Genomic DNA, 25,656 nt, shown 5'->3' with positions numbered 1-25,656 from the left:
TCCTAGGCTTAAGTCTGAGCATGAACTCGACAGTCTGCCAAGCACAAGGCATACTGTGAGTATGGGATTTGCTGTGTGTAACACTATCAGGTATACATGACAGGTCACATAGTGGCGATACGATTGGATGTATTATACAATTATACCAAAAATAGGTTTCATCGGCGAGGTCAGTTTTCGAGGTCATTGTTAGAATCCAGCGAGTCCTGATCATTTCACTCAGTCAGAATCACTGTCCCCGCCAAGGAAATCCATGACAGCGCCCAATGCAGACTACGAAGAAACGCATCAGCACATGTCTCTCGTCCCTCTCGAGAGCCATCGCACCTTAAAAAAATGAATATGAGGATAGACAACTCACCTCCTCTTTATCCAATTCTTCAGGCTCATCCTGGCCCTCTTCATCCGACTCGTCAGACGCCACAATCTTCCTTTTCTTTTTTGTCGGCTGCGAGCTCACTGAGCCCCTTGTCCTTCTTGCCTGAGTATCGGTATCCGCAGATACCCCTCTGGCAGCTTCGAAAGTAGTCACGTCGTCTATGAGTGATTCTCAAGTCAGTCAGCTCATTTACTATGAGACGAGCAGGAGTGCGGAGAAGAAATGCGATTCACCTAATTCTTGGGCTAATTCTCGTTTTTCCTTCAGCGATTTCGCTTTGCCCAGGGTCGGAGTGCCCTTCATACCGAGAGACGATAACAAGTTTTGCAAGTGCCGTATTTGGGATGATGTCTGAGAACGGCATGAATCAGTACCAATACAATGCGATTGAAGTACAAGCCAGGATTCCAGTTGGGATCAATGGGTCTTGACGGACCGTGGGACAATTCGCAAATTCCTTCGCCCTACCACCATCAGCCGAACTCAGCTATCATTTCCATATCATCGCAGTAGGGGTATGTAGGCCGATTTGGTTGGACATACCATTGTTTCCTCACTCCACAGGCTACGACTGTCCTTTTCAGATCCGCAACTCTAGCTTCGTCCGGTGAGAGCTACGAGTACTCAAGATCAGCCTTTACATAGCGTACATCCACACGAAGCAGAATACAGTTGGTGCAGGTGGACAGTTGTGGTATAGATACCTACACCTTCATTCGGATCTTTCTTCTTCGCCTTCTGAATTGCACATCAAGCAAAATCAGTACCGACAACTACCATATACTTGCACTCCATCGACAGGAAATCCTCAGCGTTAAAGTGACTGACCGTGTTCACAGTACCTTTCTTCCTCTTTGCTGGCTTTTCTTCTTCATCTTCTTCATCCGACAAGACAGACTTGGACTTTTGTTTCGATCCTTTCGTAGAATTCTTCGATTTTGATTTTGACTTTGACCTCGAAGGGGGCTCATCGTACACTGAAGACATGGAATCTGACATTCGAGCTTGTCGGATTTCTTCTACCTGTCGAATGGGATTGATGTCATGATCTGCCTCAGCTCCTCTTTCCATCTAACGCTGAATGGGATGGGGACGTAGGGGAACAGAGGTGTCCGAATGAAATGGAATGGAATGGAACGGACATGGGTTGATGACTCACTTGTTCCTCCTCTTCCTCTTCTGCCTCTGGGCTCGGACTGTTTCTACTGGACTTTGACGGCTTTTTCTGTTTCATGGAAGAGAGTCTCGTCTTCGGCTCGTCCGCTGGGTCCCTTTCCATCTCCCGCTTTGACGTTGAGTAATTTTGCGAGGTATGGCTCTTCTTCCCTTGTGCTGCACTCTTCACTAAGTCTGTCGCCTTCCTCTTCTTGGGTGAAGGCGATGACTCAGGAGAAGGGAAAGGGTTCTTCGAGCTTGAGGCTTTGTGTAATTCAACCTCGTCATCAGAATCGTCCGGTGCCAATTGATCCTGCGCAGGTGGGGAGGTAAAAGGTCAGTAAAGTCGACTCTTTTATCTGAGGTCGACTTGACGTCCTCGTGGCCTCGTGACTCTATCACTATGTCAAGAGGGTTGATAACATGGACTCTCTCAATTATGTTCTGACGTGACTTGATATGACTTGACCTGACTTGAGGGGACTGACATTCACGATGACATCCAGCAAAGTGAAAAGAAGAAACACATACCAAAGCCCAATTAACCAACTCCTTAACGACCTTCTTCCACCTCTTTTCACCCAGTTCACCCTGCTCGAACCCCATACTCTCCTCCAACCGAGATCGAGCGACGTTCATAGTGAAGCCATCTTGGTCGATCAGGCCGCCCGGACGAGCTGCTTCCCCGACTATACGAGTCACTCGGCTGCGAAGGGTAGGTAAGAGTGATTCGTCCATCTCGGAATGATCAGATCAGATCGAGTCAGCTTAGCTTTTCGAAGAGTTCGACCGCCCGTTCGATCATCTAGGGAGGCGAGGAGAAGAAGGAAGAGGAAGAGCAAGAATGACTTGATTTGTGTTTTGCCGGCGGACACGGGGTAACTTACGCGGTTGATTTTTGGTGGAGGTCACACTTGCGTTCAGGTGCGAACCAAACAAACGGGATCGAGAACTGCTCAACTGCAACAACCAGATGATCTCCGGATACAATGTCATTCATAGTGCATGTATAGGCAGTACGGCGCGGATAACGCAATGAGACAATGCGAGAAACGATGATCCATGCCCATTCGTGAATATGTCATTGGCGTCGTTATCATATATAGTGTAACCATCGATCCATCTATCCTGAACAATCCCTATGATCGGCCCAACTTCGTTCCTTGCATGTCATTACCTCGATACCCTCTATGAATAATTTCGCGAAGGGATCAATCACAGAGCCAGGCCAAATGCAAGACCAACTAATCCCGCCAAGCCCCAACGTCCAATGGTGTTCCTACCCGCAGAGCTGTTTGCGTTAGTGGTCCCATTCGTGGCTCCTCCAGCTACTCCGGAAGTAGTCCTGGATCCAGTTCCAGCAGTGATCGTAGTTGTCGATTTGCCAATCCCACTTGGACTGGGAAGATCGCCAGAAGCAGAGCTGTTAGTCGTGTATACGTTGATGTAGTTCAGCTCGAAGTATGCGTTAGCGTAAGTCTGCGAGGCGTCGTTGATTACGTATGTTGTGTAGCTGCAATTCAGTCTCATATCAGCTCTGCCAGTCGAGGGTCATGGAAACTGACTCCGCTTTTTTCGCAGGTAGTAAGTAGAGATAGTCGGGACATAAAGAGCCTGAATCAGAGGAACGAAGGCGGAGGAAAGAGCTCAGGCGATGATGTGTGCGTAACCCCAAGCAGAAACCCACCATGTCTTGTCAGCGGCTAATGTCGGACAAGTCTGTTCGAGCAAAGCAGGTAACCCGGCGAAATCACCACAAAGAGCGATATTGATAGCTACATACAATGTTCCGTCAGCCTGGCAATTCTTTCGTGGGATTGGAATGGAAGACAATGGTACTGTAAGATGCTCACTGAGTGTTTGAGCTGTGTTATCGGACGAAGAGAAGAAAGCGTATCAGCGATTTGTCATGATAATACTTTCTAAGCCATCAAACCCCATGTCGAACTAGCTCAACACGACTCGACTCACGCTCAAACAACGTCGCTAAATCACAAGAAGCGTTCGAGTATTCCGCAGTGGGTGTACCAAGCGAGGAGGTATCGAAATTCTCTGCTGTCGAGGTGACACTGCTAGGTACGTTGGATCGCTGATCGGTCGAGAGGTCACAGTCAGCCTCGACTCCTCATTGACAAACATGAGTAGGACATGTGTTCTCGGCGCAATCTTCCTTTCATCAGGAAACAGTGCTGTGTGATATCGTCTGCCTGACGGCATAGAAAAGGATAGGAAATGGAGGTGTGAAAAGAAGCCCAGACTCTACTTACGGAGAAGAACCAAATCCTAATAGCTTCATTCGTCCATTCCGTAATATACACACCCCCACCAGCTTGCGCAAATGCCTCCCCGTACGAATTCTCGTTCTGGTCGTAGACCGTACATCCTGATCCGGAGTTCGCGGATTGATCGCAGTCGGTAGCGTCGACCCGGCCCGTCATGGAGGATGAGCTGGAAATGGTGCATCTGGCACGAGATTATGAAATCAGCTTCCTCCGTTATTTTCTCTTATTTCCTGAACATAAGGGCCCCATATGCAAGCGTCCATCCGGATAACGTATGACTCATTGAACGGCTGACGAGATAGTACTCACGTCCCGCCAGAAGTATGTAAAGCCATCATATTCTCTTTCCGCATGTTTATACCTTCGAATATGTCGATTTCACCGCCCGCAGGCCAATTTGCGCCTTCTACATAAGGTCACAGACGGACCGGTCAGCGAAAATATGCGCAATACGAGGAGATTGGCGTGATACATTCAGGACGGGGGAATTGGAAGAAATGATGAAAGCTCACGAGTCCAGAAAGCTCCCCAGACTGAACATCCATATGGGACGTGGACCTGTTCGAGGTCGTATTGTCATATCAGCGCTCGAGCAGAGATCAAGAATGAGTAATCTTTGATGATTCTTTTTTTCCATGCGTACGATGGGTATGACGGGCACAATATGATAGATTAGATATGAATGAAGGAAGAAAGATGAAAGAGGATAGACCAAGAATGGACTATACTCACAGCGTCCATGACGAATACCGTTCCAGGTCCATAAGTATTCTTAGAGAACAGTTTCGGTGCATATCGCTTTTCATTATACGGTACGAAGGTCGTGTTGTCGACTGAGACAAATCATTGCGTGTCAGCGTCTGCTCGTGTCCAGTAACCGCGGAGATGCGCCGCTGCAAGATGCAAAGATGCGAGTAAAATATTTGGATATTGTGGATGAGAGACAGATGACTCCGACGACAACTCACCTTTCAACACTGCTCGACCCGCGTCATTGACGTATAATAAAGATGTATTTTGAGCGGTAGCCCAGAAGGTATCTCCGCTGTGAGGGGATCAATCAGCGTCAGCATCATCATCAACATCAGCATCAGTTCTGGACAACGATTGAGATACAGTCATTGTGCGATGCAGGTGTTCACGAGGGATCTGATGAGGTACGAATTCAGACAAAGCGATAGAGATGGAAAAGAGGGGACGACTCACTTGGTGGTATTATCATAAGGTTCAACAGGGAATTTCCAACCGTCGCTATTCATGGAGTAAGTTACCTTCAGCTTGTTTCCTCCTCTGGCGCAGCTTGCGGATCGAGTGGGTCATCGAAGGTGAACACGAGAACGAGCATGAAGATGGAGATGAAGACGAGCATCACAGTGTGTTTGAGATTTTCACGATCGACCTTTTCGGAATTGTAGACTCACAAGAATCCCGTCCCACTGTGACTCTCCGTCAGTGGGTATTGCGCCCCTTCGACATAAGCCAAGCTGGCGCCGAAGGCGAAGGCGAGAACGATCGCGAGGCATTTAGACGTAGATGTGGATGTTGGTATCATATTGACTGGGCTTTTGTTGATTGATCTGGATCTGGATATTGCTGTTCTTCTAGAGTCTTCGGTAGTTGACTGATTGATCGGCTGTTCTTTTATGTTGTTGATTGTTCAAAACGATCTGAAAAGGTCAGGCCGTATATTCAATTCAGACTGGCTCAACCCTATCCCAAGCCTGAGTTCAAATCTGAGCGATGTGCAGTTGAGTTGACAGTCTGATGTTTTTGATTGACGTCAGAGGGGCCAGAGAGGGAGGAAGACGATTCAAATTCGTCAAGTCGTCAAGTCGTCAAGTCGTCAAGGTGATTGATGGATGGATGGATCTATCTAAATTCAGTGACGGATTCGAAGCCGCCAACTCGTTGACAAGGATGGAAGAGGTGTTCGATGTTTTGGAAGAGAAGAAGTTATCCAGTATCTAGGTAGCTAGGGAGCTAGGGACAAAGGATGCTTGTGCTGAACCGTGAACCGTGGACCGTGAGCTCCTTTTGGTATCTATCGAATCTTGATCTTTCTTTTTCGTGTCGTGTAAATTGGAATCAGAATATCAGAATAAGAGTGCAAGGCCGACAAACTCATGCATCGACCGTCGTTTCATCCCTAGGGAAAGCTGGTCCCCAAGCTGGCTTGCAAGATTGGTATTTCAGCCTGGCTCACCTGAGCTTGAAGGGATAAACAACAAAACAAAATGGAATGAAACGAACCAAACATGACATGGGCGCGTTGTTTAAGGGTAAAGTAAATAAGAGTGCCCTAATTAACCTTGTTCGCTTTAACCATACCATACTCGATTGCCGCCGAGGATATACCATATATCCATCCTCACTTGGAAGTCGTTCTTGAGTTTTATACAGAACAATACATGCAACTTCTTCGCGTATATTACTGCCATCACTGACTATATGCAACTACATAGTAGTGATACCTCATCATCCCTGCTACATATGACTATCACTCCGTACTCTCCGCACCCCCACCACTCGCACTTCTCTCAGGTTTCTTCAGTATAGCATGACCAACCGGACTATCCCTATTCTCTTTTCCTCCTCCTAATGCACTTGCACTTGTACTAGCACTTGCACTAGCCCATATATTTCCCACCACAGGCGGTGTCCCTTCTCTGCGGATTGGCCAAGTCGGACTGAGCGGTGGGAATTCCCCAGATGTGCTTGTCGTTGATACGTTGACATTTGTATTCGTGCTGGTGGGATTATTGGCGGCAGATAATCTGGCTGAAGAAGGTGGCGTAGGATTCGAAACCGAAGCCGAAGCTGAAGTCGACGTTGAGTTTTTCCTACTTACCCCTCCTCCCCCTTCCGAAACCTCCCCATGTCCCGTTTGAGCAGCGGCAGCAGCTGGGAGAGGGGGAGGATGTTTAAGCACGCTCGAAGCTACATTCCCTATATTCGCAGCTTGGCTTTGCTGTGCCAAGTGCGACGTAGGACTCAGTACGGCTCGAGTGACGATTGATGCGAGACTCGGACCGGGTGCACCATTCCCAGAAGTCGAAGACGATCCGATTGGTGATTTACCCGAATTCGAGTGTGAGGTATTGTTACCGGTATTTGCGATTGAGTTACTGTTAGAATGAGAAGCGGGAAGAGGAGGGAAAGCCGGTGGAGAAGTATTGGGTGATCGCAATCCTTCGCCCGACGCAGATGCAGATGCAGAACCAGAAGCAGTATGAGGCAAGGCAGGGGAATTACCTGATCCACTTGAATTGTTCGATTTGGCAGCTTGGGCTTGTTGGGCTTGTTCGGCCAACACGCTTGGTGGCGGATGGAAGTTCGGTGTAGGTCTAGGTCGGACATTGGGCAGGTAGATCCGATGTTGCAATTGCGGCGGCATCATAGTCGTGTGATGGGTTGCTGAGCTAGTGTGAGCGTGCTCAAGCGAAGGGGAAGGGGGGAAATTCGTAGGGTGGAAAGGTAATGCAGCTGCGTTGACCCCACTACCACTTCCACTTCCACTTGCAGTCCCGGTTGTAGTACCACTCGCTTGACTTTGACCGGTGGAACCAGAGGGTGTAGGTCCCGAGGTGGATCTTGAAGGGTTGTTCTTCGTATGAGGTAAAGGCACGGACGGGCGGAAAGCAGGTGAAGTGCTAGAATTTGGGTTGACAGGGTGCTGGATCGCATAAAAGTTGTTAGGATGCGTCGGAGAAGGTTGTGTGGGACTCGGTCGATGTAATGTAGATCCAGCAGAGGGGAATCGAGGTTGATATCCCTGCAAGTTGTTTCCTCTTGGTCGATATGCTGGACCGGCTGCATAGTGCCCATTCAAGCCATTCAGAGAAGGGTGCGCACTCAGACTTCTTTGTGCTTGTGCCACACCCAGATTTGCATGGTGACCCTGAGCTTGATGAGGTTGATCGTGTTGACCATACCCAGCAGCATAATAGCTAGCCGCACTCTTCCTGTTATTCCTCTCATCGTTATTCTTCTTCTCAGCCTCGGTCTTCTGCTGTTCTAGCTCTTCCAAGCGCTTCTCCAAGTCGGCTCTTTCCGATTCTTTCTTCTGCTTCTTCATTTTTAGCTTATCGATCTTACTCAACACTTCGGTCAACTTCTTGTCCTCCTCCAGCCTCGACTTCTTGTCTTTCTCCTTCAAGTCCTCTTCCCGGTTCTGCATGACTTTCCAATCATGCTGGAAAGCATCCACCTCGATCCTTAGAGCCTCCAGTTTCGACTCGAGGGTGTCCAGGCCCATCTCGACATCATTCGCTTCCTTCTCAGCTGATTCAGCTCCGTTCCAGGCTTGTTTCACCTGCTCCTGCGTAGCCAGGGCTTTTTGCTTGGATCGCAAGTCCATCGAACCAGCTTTTTCGATCACTTTCTTAACGTTCTCTATCTCTACTTTTAGTGCCGCTTCCTGTCGTTGTGAAGTACGGCGGGCCTCTTTGATCTGGGTTTGTAAATGTTCCTTCTCCGCGTGAGCTGTTGCAATGAGGTGTCTCAATTGAGCGGTCTGGGTGTCGACCGCGTTCAGGACAGGTGTAGGGATGATCGTAGCTGATTCGGGGGAAAGAGTATCGTTCGATATAGCGGAATCGAGTGTGGCTACTGCGTCCGACGATCTCGTGTGCGACAAAGCGCCAGAATTGAGCACATGACCTGGGCTCCCTCCTGTGAGAGAGTTGGACCTCGATCGAGGACGTGAGCGAGATCGGAGGGAATTGGCTCGCGAACGAGGATGCAACCCCGAGTTGGGTGATGGCGACGGTGGAATGAGTACGCTTGTTGAGACTACGCAGTGTGATTCGCATAGTTTGTCAGCATTGTGTTATACCGAGAGACCGACCAGATTATTCCGGATTCTTGAGTGTAGGATGCTAGACTCACCCATCCCATCTCCACCTTCTTGACTAAAAAGACCAACAACTCGCAATTCCACTTCATACTCCTTACCCGGACTCAGACCATAGACGACCACTACCGCTCTATCCTTGTCCATCTTCTCTTTTCCGCCCTTCCTGCGCATACTACCGGCATTCGTACCACTAAGTACCAGTTCCTTATCATTCACAGATTGCGCCGACGAAGCAAAACGCGGTTTACGTGGTCTTCTTCTGGTTATCGACCCTTCTTCTATTCCTTCATCGCTGACTACTACGGCAGTGTTGGTGGTTTCCTCATCTTCCCATTCTAGTTCTGAATCACCCGGGTGTGCGTGATCATCATCTTCGTCTTCACTTACGTGTGCGTAGATCCTCGACCACGGCTGCCCGTTGACGCTGACTACCACGCCGTGAGAAAGCAAGTCCTTGAAAGAGGAAGTTTCGACCAAAGCAGAATAATCAGGATGATCTTCCTCTTCGTCTTCACTTTCCGCTCCTCCCGCGCCCGAGGGCCTCTTTCCCCGCGGAGTGGTGTGAACGCGCTTTTTCGATTTGGCCGAATGGGAAGGAGATGAAGCGTGGGTGTGGTGGTTGTTATGCACCAAGTGAGGGATGGGGGTGTGTGAGGGAGGAGCAGGAGGCGTGAGAGATAAAGAGAGTGTGAGTGCCAGAGGGGTAAGTTCGAGGACTGTCAGTGTCAGTGGGCGGGTGTGAGGGGATATGGTGTGCCATTGAGCGGAGGATGAGGGTGTTGAGCTGGTGTTGGTCATTATGAAGGCGTGTCGAAGATCGTTAATGGTCAGGTTGGGGAAAGAGACACACGATAGTGCCGAACGTCACGGAGGGACCGCGGGGGTAAATTGTGGTGAATGGCACTGGACGGCAGGCTACGTGAGCGTGTCTGTCAAAGAGTTGTCAGAAGATACTTGGGCTTCGAAGGTCATTGAGTGATTCATGTAGATATGGGAAGCTTGAACAACCTCTTTTCAATCCTCTTGCATCTACGGTGTGACAATTGATGAGAACGGACATAACCCTAATCTCCGAAATATGTTTGCGGAGTCTCCATAACCCTCGAACGATTTCAAAAGTTCCTAACAAGAAGGTAATCCTTCTGCTTATCTTGTCATTGCTGAACACCCATAGCATAGCATTGTACCGAGAGGAGCTCGCGAAGAAGACCAAAGAGACTCGACTTCAAGCCAGCCGAAACTCGGACCGACCTACACCATGTCCGACCCATGCGCAACCTCCTTGCCCGGGACGAAACACAAAGTGATAGGGCTCGTGTCAGGTGGGAAGGACAGCTGCTTCAACCTCATGCATTGCGTCGCGAATGGGCATAAGATTGTAGCTCTGGCTACTCTGACTCCTGAGCCTGGAGTGGGTGAGTCTTGCTGTCCATAATCTATACCTCTTTAGCCTGATCTATTTTTCATCCGCTGCTCTAATTTATTTATGATATTTCCGACCCGTATGTCCGGGCAATGCTTCCTAAGACTGACTTTGATTGACATGGGAAACAGACGAACTCGATTCCCACCTATATCAAAGTGTCGGCACCAACCTCATACACCTAATCGCCAAGTCTATGGATCTACCACTCTATACGAGAGTCATCAAGGGCAAAGCAGTCTCGAAAGGACCCGAATATGGCAGTCGATTGAAAGGCGGAGAAGGCTCAGGAGAAGGGGGCGATGAGACTGAAGATTTGACGAAATTGCTCGTGGATGTTATGGTACGTGTATCTCCCTGGTACTCAAATTCATACTTGGTACTTGGAATGTATGGCGTGATATGGAAAAATTATTGAGTATCTGATGATGTGATGTGATGTTGCAGGCCAAACACCCAGAAGCTACGGCCTTATCATCAGGAGCGATTCTCTCGACGTACCAAAGACTCCGAATCGAACACGTCTGTTCGCGCCTGAATCTTGTTTCACTGGCTTATCTATGGCAGTCGAAGCAGATGCCATTACTCGAGCGGATGCTGAGTTGCGGGATGGAGGTGGTGTTGATGAAAGTGGCCGGGGTAGGACTGGGCACAGAAGTTGTAGGGAAACAGTTGGCGGACATCATGCCATTGCTCAGGAAATTGGTATGTTCCTTCTCACCTTTTAAACTTTATCTTCATTTTATGGTCAGATCCGCCTCATCCTTCCACCTCCATGCCTCCAATTCGATACTGGTGCGAAGATACGAAGGGAATGATCCTTAACAATGTCGATCATTTGGCAAACTTGGAACAAAGACGCTGACACGGGGATGACGAACTGGTAGGAAGCACGCTATGGCTCGCACCCAGCCGGAGAAGGAGGCGAGTACGAGACTTTCACATTATCCACACCGCTCTTCTCGCATCGAATCAAGTTGAAAACGGTTCGAACGATCGTCACTGATCCGGAACCGTATCCTGTGGCGTACCTGAAGATTGAGGATGCCGAGCTTGAAGAAAAGGAAGGATGGGTCAAACCTAGTGTAGCAGAATTGCGGGATATGCTGGGTCTCGATAATCATGAACAGGCAGAAGAAGGTCTAGATGAAGATAGTATAGAACTTCTAGAGGAATTGAAGAGAGATGTCGGTCTGGAAACCTTGAAGATAGACAACGTCAACAACCTCAATACTTTGCGTGACAAAATCGATCGCAGGAATGACTCGAGCTCTGACCTACACTCAGCTAATGACGAAGGCCAGAAGGTCAGATTCGCAAGGCAAGGAAGATGGTTCTCGGCCAGCATAAGTGGAATTACCCAAGAAGGCGAGGATGTGGGACAAGAATTGAGAAAATGTTTCGATGACATATCAGGTGAGCGATCTTTCATCATTCTCGGATCAGACACCCATCGCCGTCGCCGTCGAGTCTTGCGCTGTCTTAAACGCGGCTGATTACCCTTACGATCAACTCGATGGACGTTGGGTTTACGTAGAAACCCTCAAATCGAATAACCTATCTTTACCTCTCCACACCACCCATATCACCCTGCTCTTATCTTCCATGTCGCTCTTCGTACCGGCAAACGAAATGTACAAGACATACTTTGGGACGTCCCCGCCTTCTAGAGCTACCGTCGCTGTACCTCTCGCATCTGGTCGCGTGCGAATCGAGATTGTCGGATTTGACGATACACTCCCGACCTCGCCCTCATCATCATCAACAGTCTCAACAGTATCAGCGGAGCAAAGTCAGCAGCAGCTATCGTCGGTGGGAGGGAGGAATGCGCTGCATGTGCAAGGACTGAGTTATTGGGCTCCTGCAAATATCGGGCCCTACAGTCAAGCAGTCATGGTGAGTGTTCTAGATATGCGACTCGATCTCGCAATACTTTCCCGGTCTAGCTGATTGATAATACCTCTTATGGTGATTATCAGGTGAATCAACGATTACATCTAGCAGGCCAAATACCCCTCCTCCCACCTTCTCTGACCCTTCCTATACCGCCATCTCCATCTCCATCACCATATCCGCACCAAGCGATACTGGCTTTGCAGCACGTAAGCAAGATCATCGATGTCTTGCGTAGTAAGAATTATACAGGTGGCGGGTGGGAAGGATGGGTGGAAAGCTGTACGGCGTGGTGGGCTTCCTCTGGTTGTGTCTCTGGCACTGGCTCGCGTGCGGAGGCGAAGTCCGTATTGCAGAGGGATGCAGAGGGCTTGAAGGTATTTAGAAAAGCTTGGGAATTGTGGATTGAACGGGTCAGTCCAGCGTATACCCCATACCCGATTCCTAGATCGTTAGGCAAAAGAACGTGATCATACTTGGCTACTTGGCTGATTTCGACGCTGCGACTGAGACTGATGCTGACGATAATTGTCCTTGATTGCGATACCTCGTCTTAGAACGGCGATTCAAGGACTCCAGTACTCTTTGTTCAAGCTGAGGAATTACCTAAATCCGCGCTGGTGGAGTATCAAGTCAATGTGCATACGGGACGGAGAGGCGTTGATCCAATATCAAGCATGGCTGGCATGAGTGGCACGAGTGGCACGATCGAAAGAGGTCGCGATGATGATGCGGAAGAGGACGATGAGGATCACGAGCTGGAACCGATATATGAACAGGCAGAAGAGCTTGAGCGTAGAATACGGTGGGAGGCATATTCCACCACTTCAAAGCTGAATCAAGGATCGAGAGGTGTTGTATTTGTGAGGGGTAGGTCATGTCAATTGATTTTACTCTCAGTAGTTTGGCGACTGACGATGATTTGGGCTCTGTATCGGTAATTATGAAGCTATCGACGAGCTTTCGAGGATATGGGATATAACTCGAATTGCCAGGACGGTGGAAAAGGCAATTACCGTAAGGATATATCATCTACCTGGAACGGAGAATCACCGTGAGTATTTTGACCGCTTGTCATGTGCTTCTGCCATTATTTTGGTTTGAACTGGGCTTTGATGTAACACGGAGAAAAGGTTTTTCCTTATGTTGGCATTTGGCATCCGGATTTTGGGTTTGGAGAGACTGAATTTGTGAACCCACGAATGAACGAACGAATGAATGGACGAAAAGACGCTAATGATTGTTGTATCCCCCAAACCAGTCTCGTCGCTCTTATCCATGTCTATGTCTCAATTGAAGTGTAACTACACTCTGATACCCGTTTTGAGTATCCACGATAAGGCGGGCGAAGAGGCGGTAGTGGCTTTGGAGATATTTGGGATATAGCGTATAGATTGGATATATAGATTCCTATTCAGACATACAATGTATATATGTAGGTAATCTGACCTAACATATTCTTATGTCTTGTCATACAATGCCGATATCGACACTTTTGCTTCTTCGTTCAACGCCAAAGCCAACGGAATTTGTGCGGCCCGATTTCACCGCGGCATGGCCTTATTTCTCGACTGAGACTGAGACTGGCCTTGTCGAGTTTTGATCGGACATCATACTGTACCATCGATAAGCTGTTCCAATTAAAACAAAATCACAGACATAGACACAGACAACAACGAGTGATTAAAGTCGATTGGATTAGATTAGATTGAACTGTTCTGTTTTGTTCTGTCCTGTCCTGTTCTGTTCTGTTCTGTGCAGGGCGTGCGTCTGGCTCAATGTGATTGAGTCTTAAGCAGATATGCATGTGAATATGGTATGTTAACAGTGACAGAAATACAACAATCCCATTGAAAGCACCTGAACTCATAAAACCCAATTGACATGAAAACTGAAAGTGTTGATATCATAACATAGCCCTCTAATCTTCAGCTATCGAATGGATATTCAATGTCTCCTCGATTGTCCTTATTATCAGTTCCGTATTTATACTGATTTCGCCCTGTCAAACGCAAGCGTAAACGCAATGCCAAGGGTAGATTCGTTAGCATCGCCATCAGCATCGCTTTGGATTTGGAGTCGAGTATGGCAATATTGCGGACATAAGACAGAGAGGCAGCGAGTATCAGGGGGAGTGGAAGGGGAAGGAGAGTGGAAACGATGAACAGAGCGGAAGGAAAAACGACATGATACACGTAGAATAGGGAGAAAGAAGGAGCCAGTCGAAGGAATCTTCCAAAAGAACCGAGAAAACAACCAGCAGACAGACGACTCACTTTATCCCGTTCTGGCCCTTTCGTAGACCCACTTTCCCTCCATTTCTCTTCAGGTAATAAACTGTCCCCCGAGATAGCTACATATTTATGGTTCAATCCACTAGCCAGTAACTCGAAATCGCCTGTAATCAGAGAGACCAAATCAGTCAGCCCTTGAATCGACTCTCGAAACAGCCGAGCTGAAGAGAGACAAGGGAAGTGATAGTAGACAGGATAGAAGAGGAAGGAAGACAAGTGATAGTAGACGAAGTAGACAAAATAGACAAAAGGGACAGAGGTACTTACGGACAAATCCGCCTTCTTCAAATAATTCAATCACCAATGAATTCTCTCGTTGCGGCATCCATAATGAGGTGAACAGCTCGTCACCATGTATCGAGATTATGACCTGTAATGTCCGCTCAGAGTTAGCATTCTCATCTGTCATTTGTCATTTGCCATAGTACATTTGACATTTGACATGTGATCCCTCATCCCAACATTCATAATGTCGTCGGGCGGAATGGAACGCCTAAGACGGAATTTTGACCCACCTGTGCCCTGCCCATGAGTTCCACCTGACGAGCCTTGCTCATAGCTGCTATCCTAGCTACATGGACCTCCGCGATGTTGGTCAAGCTCATCAATCCTTCTACGAGGGCATTATGGTCGGCCTGTCGCATCTTGGGATTTTCTTTCTGCGATGACAAAGGTACAGCATGACATCAGCTTAGCTTGACTGATTCGACTGGTTGTTTTCTGGTGTGCAAATGCACCACTTCGCGGCGAGCACTGGGACAGATGCAAGTGCAAGACTCACTTGTCGATCAACGTATACTATCACCGGTAATCCCCTCGAACCAATTCCCGTATGTCCATCTACGCCCAACGAACGCATCACGTTGGATCGGATGGGTTCCCAGAATGTCTGCGCGGCTGGTAAAGACGGTATCAAGGCGTTCATCTATTTGCAACAAGATTGTGTCAGAAAAGAATGCCCATATAATATAAGCTCGACGGGGCGCATTAAAGCAGAAAGTGGTAAAAGAGGCGCCAAGCAGATTGTATCCAAGACTCACCTTGCCCCATTTACCGACTTCTCCACCTGACGAATGAGCTGCCCCTAGATATCCAACCGTATGTTATCAGCCGAAATGATAACCGCATGAAAATAAGAAGCAGATGGTCACAAGATGCTATGACTTACATCGATCAATGATGACGACCTTCTCCAACAATATAGGTAATCCAGCAGTATTTTTATCTTCCCATCCATGCTTATCTTCGATAGTGGCGGCTGGTAAAGCCTGAGCCAGGAACCAAGCATCTACGAACAAGATTTGGCGTATCATTAGCTTCGAATCATCTGTGTGTCAGAGATAGAGTGGAATAAATGGTCCAAGGCTCACTTTCACCCCTGTCGTCTCTCCAACTAGGTTCAGACCCGCATCTTGGGAACCAGACTCTCTTCGGGGTCGGCGTGACGGATGAACCCGATAATGTCGAGGCTAGGACTCTTGTAGCGCCGAGGAAAGCTTCTAGGACGAAATGTCTGCGAATCGAAGGCGGTTGTTTGTCAGTCAGTATTGCATCATCGTAATGTAGATAGGAGATATCGTGTCGGATTCAAAATTACCTGAAATAGACTAGTAAAAGCGAGTATGTGATTAGCTATGATGCGCTCTGGAGGGAAGAGTATAGATGACCCAGACTCACCGAGGTATCCATCTGGTCCAGGAGGGTCATTGAAGATGTACTACGTCCATCATTTTGCGTCAGATTACGATTCCTACTCAGCAGAGGGAGCCCAAACTCACAGTGACTCCTCCCAATCTGAAGCCCTTCTTTCCGATCTCTTCCCGTCCTACATCCTGATCAACGACCTTCCATCGATCTTCCCCCGCAACCACACCCCTCTTTTCACTCGACATTATATATTTCACATCTGGGAATTTCTTATATGGCGATGACTCCTCAGATAGGTGTTCTTGCATGTCCATATCCATCTGCATCTCGTTCTCCATACCTTGGTCAGGTATGATCAGTTGGTTTGTACTTGGTACGACCGAGGTGAGGACCGAGTTGACCAAGTATAAATTCGAGAAGACTTGATATCCCGGTGTACCTACATCGATCACCCAGAATTGGTTCAGCAAAATCGATGATCAAGCATTCGAGTAATCATGAGAATCGGACCCAGGACCTATATGGGAACGAGTGAAGAGGGTAGGTGACTCACCACCCTCATATTTGGTAACTAACAACTCCCTCTCCAAATCCACCCATCCATCTTTACCTTGTCCCTCATATCCATTCTCATACCCATTTCGTCCGTACAGAGTCTCTTGTGCGTCTTTCCACTTCTTCCCATTCACATTCACGTTCAAATTGATAAGATCCTTCAACTTGGCCTTGGTCTTCGTTGACCAACCGTTCTTGGTATTGGTATTGGTCTTATGACCACCGACGCTGTTGAACCATTTCTCCTGATTGGAATCCCAATTCCATCCGTTAGGACGCGCACTATCGATGCTCGGACTACTCGATGGATCCGCCAACACGTCGCCGTCTTCGTGAAGAGTGAGACTGGGCGCTAAGAGGATGAGGAGGATGATCGATAAGGAGATGAAGCCCGTCCGCAGCATGAGGCGTTTGTTCAGATGAGGCATCGCGAACATTGTGATCGTCGTTAAAGGCAAAGGCATCGGACTGTGGTGGTAGCGTGTGACGAGCGACGGTGAGTGAGGGAGAGTTGCTTGGATCAAGGTGTCCTCCTCTCCGTTCTGCGTCTTGCGTGCCGTGCCGATATAGCTTTACGCGTATGAGATCTCACCTGACCGTTGCGATGACGGAATGCTAAATGCTAGATGATTTTGGTCTAGGTCTAACACTGCTGATATCGCTGTCTGTGAATTGTGTGTGAGCGTGAATCAGATGAATTGGGTGGATCTATTCTGACAATGATAAAACTAATAATGATGAATCAATACGTACAAGATAGATTCAATGTCCGAAATCGAATCTAATCAATCGTCCGTCCGTCCGTCACAGGTGATGCCTCTGATTGCGAGTAATTTATCGTCAGCCGTCAGATCCTAACACCAAATACCGAATATGGTAGGTATGATTGCAGGTTCAGACCCAACCTTAAGCCTAGGAAGGTCACTTGGCGTAATGATCATAGAGTATGGTGTATGGAGTGCGCTCACACTCAACGTGAGCTTGGCTTCGACCCTGGAGCTTCTGATCAGCCGAACATCTTCCGTCCGCCCGTCGATTGTTTACTGTGAAAGTATCAAAGATGTCTCACGACTCAGGCGAAAGAGCTCAAGAACAAGTGCGGTGCGAGGACAGCGGGACGATCTCTGTCGCGTGGAAATCCAGAGATTAACGTTATAACGTTATAAACCTTAATCTGGGCTCAGCAGCATGTGTGCGTAGTGCCTATGAGAGTATGAGGGTATGAGGATGAGCATGTGAATTGAATCGAGACATCCAGGATTTTGTTTTTTTTTTTGTTTTTGACCCTGAATTCAATTATCTAATTATCTAACTACATTTGTGCATGAGGCGCGTAAAACCAGTCAAAACACGTCCATCCTATCTACCCTTTGTTACTACTTGTCCATTTTGCCCTTGGATGATCCTTGGACCTGGACCTGGACCTCTCATCGTACCTCTTGGCTTGAGCCCCGCGTGAATGAAAAAAAATTAATCATCACCTTTTTCCAACCTGACCGCAGCTCTCTTCTTCACTTGATCCAAATCAGTCTTATGGCCAACTAACGTCCTTATATCTCCTATCTTGTATTTAATCATTGTCGGTCGTTCCAATGACATACCCCAACCTAATACTCTCACTCCCTTGGGTAAACCCATAGGCTCCAACATCTCAGGACGGAAAATACCGGACTAAGCAGGACCCAATACACGACGATCAGCTAAATCTTTTCGCGACGCCAGGATAAGACTGAGATGATGTGATATGATGCTCACATTGGCGATCTCGATCCATTTACCTAATCCTTCATGCCACGAGAAGACCTCCATACTTGGCTATGGCGGGATGTGTTATCAGTGTTACGAAAACGGTCTGAAAACGGGTTCGCGGCTGCTGCACTCACCTCGGTGTAGGGGTTGTAAGCAGGCTTGAATCTCAATTTGTGATTACCAGTCTTGGCGAAGAACTCTTGCATGAAGGCTGTCAGAAGCAGGAATCAGAAGCAGCACAAGTTTCACACGTCAGAAGCGCGGATCTCATTCAAGGGATGGCGGCAGGAAAGGGATGTGGACCATCGGGAATGTGCGCAGGGCAGCAAAGGGGGAATTGTGAGAGCTTAGACATACCAATCAAGTGGCCCAGCGTGATATTGTAATCAGCAACGACACCTTCGACTTGGTGGAACTCCGCCAAATGAGTAGCATCCATAGCTTCGTTTCTACAAAGAAGAATCGGAAACTCCGAGTCAGCTATCGAAATTCGAAGGGGTTCTATCTTTCCCCTAATTTGATAGATAGACTGAGGATGGACACAATTGCGGACTGATGACTTACCTGAACACACGATCGATACTGTACATCTTAGCAGGCTTAAAACCCCCAGGTTGATTGGCCAGCTTATACAACATAGCAGTGGATACAGCGGTTGTATGCGTTCTGAGTAACAGCTTTTCGCTTTCTTCTCGTGAGAAAGGCGCTCGGTAGCCTATTGATCCATAGCCACCTTCTTCATGTATCTTTCGTACTCGCTCGTAATACTCCGGATCAGGTTGAAGGGCTTTCACCGGGCCTAAAAAAGAGCAATCAATCGTCAGTAAACTGATCTCACCTCATGTCTCACTGCTCGAAGACTTGTATAGCACCAAGCATAGTTGGGTGTATAGCACCAATCATAATCGGGTGAAATGAGGATATGGTTGTGTGCATGGACGACACTCACTCTTCACGTAGAAGGTATCTTGTACTTCCCTAGCTGGGTGTTGTTGCGGTACGAACATTGCGTCAAAGTTCCAGAATGCGGATTCGACGAATTGGTTGGTTGGCATTTCCGTGAATCTAGTGATCCATTCCCATAAGTTAGTCATCTTCCCTTCATTGTTACTATGCCTGTTCCTTGGTGTCGCTTCGTTTGGCGTTGGATCATGGCGGTCGAACAGGTAAAAGGAGGAAGAGAGAAGAGAAGAAACGGGACATACCCCATATCAAAGAAAATATTCCTGAACTCCTCTCTAACCTTCAATAACGGATGCAGCGCCCCCCCATCCGTAGGTTGTCCAGCAGCCGCAAAGTTGTAGGTTTTGAAAGACGATTCTTTCCATGTTCCAGACTGGAGCATCTCGACCGTCAAATCAGTTTCCAGCTGTTTGACCTCTGTCGAGAAATTCGTGCCCTTCGAGATGGAATAGTGTATATGTTTTTTGGGAGTGATCAATTTTCGTTTTTGCAGTTCCTTAGTCACGCTGTCTCCGCCCACACAGTCTCCGCTAGCCGAGATTTCTCGAAGTAATTCTGCGGTATCGTCTACAGGGGGTTGTTCGATGGCCCGTACGAATCCGGCACCGTCTTTCGATATCCATTTTTTCTTGAAGGCGTTTGACTGGCCGATCTTGGCTACGTCTGCTCCGACGAGTTTCTGCCATATCGCCAACCTTCAGTATTAGCAGCTGAGGCTTGAGGCTTGTGAAATGATGGGATGCTGCGATGGAGGGAAGGCAGGTATGCGGAAGGTGTTTATGTTGGGGTTGGGTCAAATGCGAACCAGACTCACCTGTAATTCCGGGACGGTGACTGGTTGACCTTGACCTTTGACAGGTAAAACTTGCCAGACTCTGATCTCGTGCGATCCTTTCTCATTTATCAATTGTCCTTCTTCAGTGAGGGTGAAAGAGGTCGCAGTGATCTGTTTGTATTCGACCATCTGTACGAGGAGATCCGAGTAGATTGAGTTAGCGTATTCATTCTCAGTCTTTGGAACACCAAGTAGTATCAGAAGCCTGCATGAAAGCAGTTTCTCCAGACATTTATCCCGAGGTCCAAAGCCAGCTCTTCGCAAGATATATTCCGTTGGTCCTCATACTGTTTTAAGCCACTCATTTCTTGTCCACCTGACACACAGCAAATCCCAATGACCGATTTTCGGTGACCCAAGGTCATGGCAAGCTCACCTCCTTCCTCTGCAGACTATCCAACACACCTCTAATCACATTCTGATCCTCCGCAGTACTCAGTGCCCTTCCATCAACAGCTAATTCCCTTGAATCTGGGATGGTATTTGCTGTTGAGAGGGTTTGAAGGATCAACGTTTGGATGGTTTCGGGAGTGGGGGTAGGAGTAGGAGACGACATCGTGGTCGGTCGTCTCTTGCAGGATCGCAGTATTCAAGAGACAGGTAGACAGGCAAGGGAGGGTCAGATGTTCAGAGGAGGATCCTGTCTCCTGTTGGAAGATTACTGCTGTTTTGAGAAGGACAAGAATGCTACACCTGATACTTGGACTCGAATGCATATTCGACAATTTCAACATTTACGAGTAGCCTTTTGACAACTATAAAACCGCTCGGTCCCTCCCGACTGACTCGCTTTTTAGGCGCGCCGAAGCGGCGCAAGCGGTGAGTTTCGAATGATACGCCTAAATTGTCTCTCTATGCGCAACTCGTCCTTTGTATGCGAGATGATCATGACTCATGCGCATGTGCAGTCCATATGATACATCTGGGACTACGGACTCCATGGTGGCTATGTACCAGTTCTCGAATATCTCATCAGGAATAACTGATATGTTATTGACAGCTCGGAAGAACTCATTTACCGGGCTTGAACTGCTTGCCGAGGTAATTCCAATTAGTTCTTGGCTGATAGGCCAATCGAAGGTATCCCAGCAGGTATAGGAGCGTCATCATCGAAGCGTCTCGGGCACCGATGTTGGAAGCGGTGAGGTCCTTTCGGGTGTGGTCGTTGCCTAAAGCTCGTAGAGCCCATTGAGCTATCTCGACATCATCGTATTGACTTGCTAAAGCGAATGCTTCCCACGGTGATGTTCGGACCCCTTCTCTCAGTCTTCTGCGGACTCTCTCGCTGACGATATCGCACTCGAATTTGTCGCACAATTGAAGTATCGCCTGAGCTTGAGCCCAGTCAGCCGGCGGATCGACTCTGGATTTGTGCATGTAGTCCAAGAACATTGAGAGGTCGGGGGAGGTAGCGTCAATGTCGATTGAATGACCATTTGATACGAGAGTAGAATCACTTAGCATGTCTCGAAAGACTTTACTGATTACCATATTCCCATATCAAGTCACAAATCAGGTCAACGCAGACGATCTTTTTAGCATCTCGTCAGCTCGATCCAATTGCCTGAGCTTACCTGTGGGCTTTTAACATGTACGAACACACTTTGAACTCGTCGGCATCTGAGCTCTTCAAGGTCAGGTCGGCATTGCTTGATAAGTATTGCTCTGGAATGGAGTAGGTCGGGGCTGTTGACTCGGGCATTCTGCGGATCGTTGAGGCTGCTTGATGAAGAGTACTTAGACGAGATACTTGTTAGTGGGACAAGAAGATGTACAGTCCAGTCAAATTAGTGTCAGTCTTCGTTCTCAGCGTGATATGATACGAAGGCAGTAAGATCAGCGGATTGAGCAAAGGACACGACACAGACCTCTCAACACGTGTATTGAGCGAGGTTTTGGAAGCCGCTTGCGGTCATCATTGTGTCCTGTTTTGGTATATCATGACACGTCCTTTTCAGGAGCACGACCCATTTGATGGTACATCAGATTAGCATTTTGTGGCATATTGTGGAAGCTCATCAGACCAATACCAATGTATCAATATGCACGATCAGAAACCCAACATTGTCAGACGAGTCCATGTGGCATCGCAAGATAACAACTTGATGGCATACAGAAACGACTTGCGAACACAGATCCCATCGTCTGTATGCAATTCAACGTCGATCATTTACCACTTTATTCGCACTTGTATGACCCCTAAAACGCGCCACTTAGGTCGTATATGTGTTTCATCTTTTGTGGTATATCACGCGTCTGTCTTTTTAACTTACCCCTGAATGGCAAGTTGAGTCCAGACAATAGCAATTAGCTGCTTGGATTTGCTTTTTCATGGCTGCGTTTCATGCAAAGATCCAACGTATTTGTGTATCTTCTTGAGTAGTAGAGAGAAGACCTCGCATCATCATCATCAGGCTAAGCAACCAACATCACATACGTTCTTTACTACTCACACTCCTTAGACCCATCTGCCTACCTATCACCTCGATCGCACCCCCGACGTTCGGAAAAAGACGCTCGGATCCAGCCATTCTTTCACCCATATACAGTACGATTGACCTCCAGAACGATAACTTCTCTGGTAGAAGCAGTACTCACCTTCCGCGAACAACGAGGAGATCCAGCTTGAAAGGTACAAAGGTCGTCCGACTCAAAAGTCATTACGGCCAAATTTGCTGAGAAAGAGCCGGTCGTTCAGATAACAACGGTTGTCTAGCTACGGCACCAAAGCCAAACTAGCCCAGCAGCTTAGTCGGGTAGCGTATTGACGCTAAAGGTACCCATCGAACGATCAACCTCATTATCATTCGTTATTCACACTCTCTCACAATCCTATATTGGCTATCTCAGGATTGACAAGACAAAAGCGACATCCTTTGATACCTCACTCAATACGCTCCTTTACGATTATCATACCCGCTAGCTTTTTAGAGCCCATCAAACTCAATCTTGTTGTTGCTCAGTTCACATATTCACATCGACAGGCTCGGTATCGAACACATACCTAGGCCAGGAAAATTTGACTGGATTGTTGTGATCAAAGAATCAAGAAATCGTTCGGGAGGAGAGTTCACGGAGTGTCTCGCAGGTCGAGAGAACACCCTTCACACCCATTTGAACAGCGTCACGCATTCTCATAATCAGAATCAGACTATTTGAATAAATCCTGCTTTTAGAACGGGGGATAGCAACCAAGATGTGCTGCTGCGAAGCAGATTGGAAGAGGGAGGTAGTGCCGGATCACAAATTCGATTTTGTCAACGTCAGAGAATTCCACAAGACGGATATATGGACAAGGATCAAATATATCTTCAAGTATGTCTTCTTGCTCAAGTCGATAGCGGTATACGGGCTGGATATATTCACGGCTACTACGATGATTCTTTCGGACCATGTGAGTGTGAACGTCCCTAATTCTATCTCAACACTGTCTTGATTGTAGGAGATCTTGGGAGATCATTCTATGAGAAGACGGTCTCAAACCTCTATCCACTATGTATCAATCCTCCTTCATCTCCCCACTTCAGCTGGTAGCTAGGTCTAGTGAAGCGATAGTACAACTGACCCGATTCATTGACGTGTTAGTGGACAAACTCGATCGGACAGCGATGCGGTAATAACTGTGCGATTGACGTTCAGTTCAAGATTGCTAAATGGGTTTTTGTGGGGTGTATCATATTTTCCTTCTTGCTTGTGAGTCTCAATCGTTCCCACAATTCGCTCTGCTGTAAATCTGTGACCGACTGAATGAGCTGATGGACTCATGCGCGGAATAGCTCGCGTATGAGACGTGGAAAGCCAAACAAGTTATCGATTCTCGCGATATCTCATACGCGTTCACCAATCTGATGGCAAACGACTATTACTCGTTCCGTAAGTGGGACCCACCCTACTGTCCTCTATCAGGATTGTCTGCTAAACGCAAACTTCCAACACAGGCGCATACGACAATTTCTGTCTATTCTGTCATATTGAAGGCTCGACCAAGAAGAAAGACGATTTTGCCTTCTTCATCTTCTTCACCTTCAAAGGTCAGTACAAACGCAAAGCGACAACTCCTCGTTTTGCGCTCTTTCTCAAAGCGATATCCTGCTGATTGCTATGAATGTCATAGGCTGGAAACGACTTCTCTTGGCCGATGGACCCCGTCAATCGATCAATGCGCTAGTCTTATACTCGTTCGCCTACGCCAACGGATTTCAGACCGATGATATACCTGCATACTGGGATAACTCGGCTGTCACTGCGATGTTGCTCTTCTCCATGATAGCGACCGTCTTGATCTTTGCGGGTTCGCTGTTGTTGTTGATTGTGGCGGCGGTATTCTACGTGCCTCTGTTGTGTTACATCCAAGGGAATTTGAAGGTGAGCATGATTTTGATACGGTGTAATCTAGCAGGGAAAGAATCTGATCGTTCTTTGATGTCGAATAGGAATACGTTTGCCACAAAGTAGATAAGAGAATTTCGGAATTGATCAAGAAGAAACAACGTCAGAGAATCGCACGGAATGCTGCTTTAGAAAAGAAGATTGCTCAAGGTGGTCTGAAAAACGCTAAAGGCGAAGTCCTGAATGCTGCTATGCCTCAACCGACATTACCGCAAATAAGTCTGGAAGACGATGATAGTAGTAGCAGTAGCATCGAGAAGGCTCGCAGGAAAGCTGAACGCAGTGGAATGGATACTTCTGGTCTAGGTCAGAGAGGGGGGTATGATTATCCCCCAGCAGCTACCGGTGATTACGGAAGGTGAGTCTGAGTTGGACTTGTGGTCGGAGTCCTGGTTCGAACATCTTCGGCGAGCAGACAGCGGCAGCGGGAGAATGGACAAAAGGGATGCGACGAGAGCTGACCATGGTGGATGTTTTAGTTCCACGAATTTACTTGGAAATGCAGCTCCATTGGGTATATCGTACCCTCCTCCAGCTCAACATTCTCAATCGTACGATAATCGACCGTATTCGCCCTCATATTCTTCTTCTGCTTCTGCTCCTTTCCCTACCTCAAGATCGAATCCGGATTTGACTCAACCGACTTTCCCTCCTTCAAGGAGTAATTCCGATTTCACCCAAACATACACTCAGACACAAAATCATCCTTCATTCCCACCTTCGAGATCGTATTCTGATCTGTCATCGCCCCCTGCACAACCTCTTCAAAGCGGTAGGATATCGCCATACCAACAAGCAGGCTTCAATAGGACCTCGTATGGTAGTGGACATAGTGGAGGTTTGCCATACGATGAGTCGTATTATTCTACTTCGAATTCCAATGTGGATGTGAATGTGGGCTATGGCGCGGCGCCTAGTCAGAATTATCAGAATGGCAATACGAGTACACAAGGTCAAGCGTACGGACGTAATAACCCGTATACACAGGGAAATAATCATGGCTGGTAGTGTTGTCTCTATGTAGAATCTGCGCTTTGCAGTCTTCTGCTGTTGGAACGTTAGTCATATTGTTTGTTGCCACTAGCATGTATCAGTATAATAGTATAATGATATCGTCCTTCATTGCTGGTGTGAGAAGGAACTGCGAAGCCCCTTGAGACTAAGACTGAACCGTCCTTGTACTCAGATCAGCTGTCGTGTATGGCTATGGCTTCGGGATATGGCTTATGGCTTATGA

At 47.7% G+C, this 25,656-nt stretch overlaps 8 protein-coding genes across 8 annotated transcripts; 2 read left to right on the top strand and 6 right to left on the bottom strand.

The window, feature by feature from the left end:
• Window positions 1-219: 219 nt before the first annotated feature.
• Window positions 220-2,272, bottom strand: I303_102299 (uncharacterized protein; the record flags this gene model as incomplete). The annotated part of the gene is made up of 9 exons (XM_018404920.1): window positions 220-273; window positions 362-537; window positions 613-730; window positions 816-843; window positions 923-993; window positions 1,088-1,117; window positions 1,208-1,402; window positions 1,539-1,847; window positions 2,066-2,272. The coding sequence occupies 9 exons, from the start codon at window positions 2,270-2,272 to the stop codon at window positions 220-222; spliced, it is 1,188 nt and encodes a 395-aa protein (XP_018265201.1).
• Window positions 2,273-2,749: 477 nt separating this feature from the next.
• I303_102298 (uncharacterized protein) lies at window positions 2,750-5,368 on the bottom strand (the record flags this gene model as incomplete). The annotated part of the gene is made up of 10 exons (XM_018404921.1): window positions 2,750-3,047; window positions 3,222-3,309; window positions 3,506-3,623; window positions 3,802-3,997; window positions 4,126-4,222; window positions 4,329-4,374; window positions 4,549-4,649; window positions 4,785-4,861; window positions 5,023-5,067; window positions 5,238-5,368. 10 exons carry the CDS (start codon window positions 5,366-5,368, stop codon window positions 2,750-2,752), a joined length of 1,197 nt encoding a protein of 398 aa, XP_018265202.1.
• Window positions 5,369-6,313: 945 nt separating this feature from the next.
• Window positions 6,314-9,469, bottom strand: I303_102297 (uncharacterized protein; the record flags this gene model as incomplete). Its single annotated transcript, XM_018404922.1, has 2 exons — window positions 6,314-8,607; window positions 8,704-9,469. 2 exons carry the CDS (start codon window positions 9,467-9,469, stop codon window positions 6,314-6,316), a joined length of 3,060 nt encoding a protein of 1,019 aa, XP_018265203.1.
• A 460-nt stretch (window positions 9,470-9,929) lies between these two features.
• I303_102296 (uncharacterized protein) lies at window positions 9,930-13,373 on the top strand (the record flags this gene model as incomplete). Its single annotated transcript, XM_018404923.1, has 9 exons — window positions 9,930-10,086; window positions 10,226-10,437; window positions 10,542-10,799; window positions 10,982-11,510; window positions 11,632-11,990; window positions 12,074-12,400; window positions 12,545-12,857; window positions 12,937-13,041; window positions 13,249-13,373. 9 exons carry the CDS (start codon window positions 9,930-9,932, stop codon window positions 13,371-13,373), a joined length of 2,385 nt encoding a protein of 794 aa, XP_018265204.1.
• Window positions 13,374-13,908: 535 nt separating this feature from the next.
• I303_102295 (uncharacterized protein) lies at window positions 13,909-16,920 on the bottom strand (the record flags this gene model as incomplete). The annotated part of the gene is made up of 12 exons (XM_065968518.1): window positions 13,909-13,989; window positions 14,264-14,385; window positions 14,549-14,651; window positions 14,797-14,940; window positions 15,063-15,206; window positions 15,322-15,365; window positions 15,450-15,569; window positions 15,652-15,794; window positions 15,879-15,888; window positions 15,959-15,998; window positions 16,060-16,367; window positions 16,482-16,920. 12 exons carry the CDS (start codon window positions 16,918-16,920, stop codon window positions 13,909-13,911), a joined length of 1,698 nt encoding a protein of 565 aa, XP_065824590.1.
• A 1,033-nt stretch (window positions 16,921-17,953) lies between these two features.
• On the bottom strand, window positions 17,954-20,586 carry I303_102294 (phenylalanine-tRNA ligase, alpha subunit; the record flags this gene model as incomplete). Its single annotated transcript, XM_065968517.1, has 9 exons — window positions 17,954-18,154; window positions 18,239-18,298; window positions 18,367-18,443; window positions 18,590-18,681; window positions 18,797-19,031; window positions 19,182-19,297; window positions 19,438-19,874; window positions 20,010-20,159; window positions 20,407-20,586. The coding sequence occupies 9 exons, from the start codon at window positions 20,584-20,586 to the stop codon at window positions 17,954-17,956; spliced, it is 1,548 nt and encodes a 515-aa protein (XP_065824589.1).
• Window positions 20,587-21,041: 455 nt separating this feature from the next.
• I303_102293 (uncharacterized protein) lies at window positions 21,042-21,732 on the bottom strand (the record flags this gene model as incomplete). Its single annotated transcript, XM_018404926.1, has 2 exons — window positions 21,042-21,510; window positions 21,605-21,732. 2 exons carry the CDS (start codon window positions 21,730-21,732, stop codon window positions 21,042-21,044), a joined length of 597 nt encoding a protein of 198 aa, XP_018265207.1.
• A 1,494-nt stretch (window positions 21,733-23,226) lies between these two features.
• I303_102292 (uncharacterized protein) lies at window positions 23,227-25,427 on the top strand (the record flags this gene model as incomplete). The annotated part of the gene is made up of 7 exons (XM_018404927.1): window positions 23,227-23,424; window positions 23,616-23,723; window positions 23,807-23,903; window positions 23,969-24,061; window positions 24,145-24,395; window positions 24,464-24,777; window positions 24,899-25,427. The coding sequence occupies 7 exons, from the start codon at window positions 23,227-23,229 to the stop codon at window positions 25,425-25,427; spliced, it is 1,590 nt and encodes a 529-aa protein (XP_018265208.1).
• Between the last annotated feature and the right edge of the window lie 229 nt (window positions 25,428-25,656).

The sequence above is a fragment of the Kwoniella dejecticola genome, chromosome 2 (genome assembly GCF_000512565.2).
Source record: "Kwoniella dejecticola CBS 10117 chromosome 2, complete sequence".
Lineage (NCBI taxonomy): Eukaryota > Fungi > Basidiomycota > Tremellomycetes > Tremellales > Cryptococcaceae > Kwoniella > Kwoniella dejecticola.
Note: the sequence above shows the minus strand (reverse complement) of the source record. Positions and strands in the feature narration are given on the sequence as shown.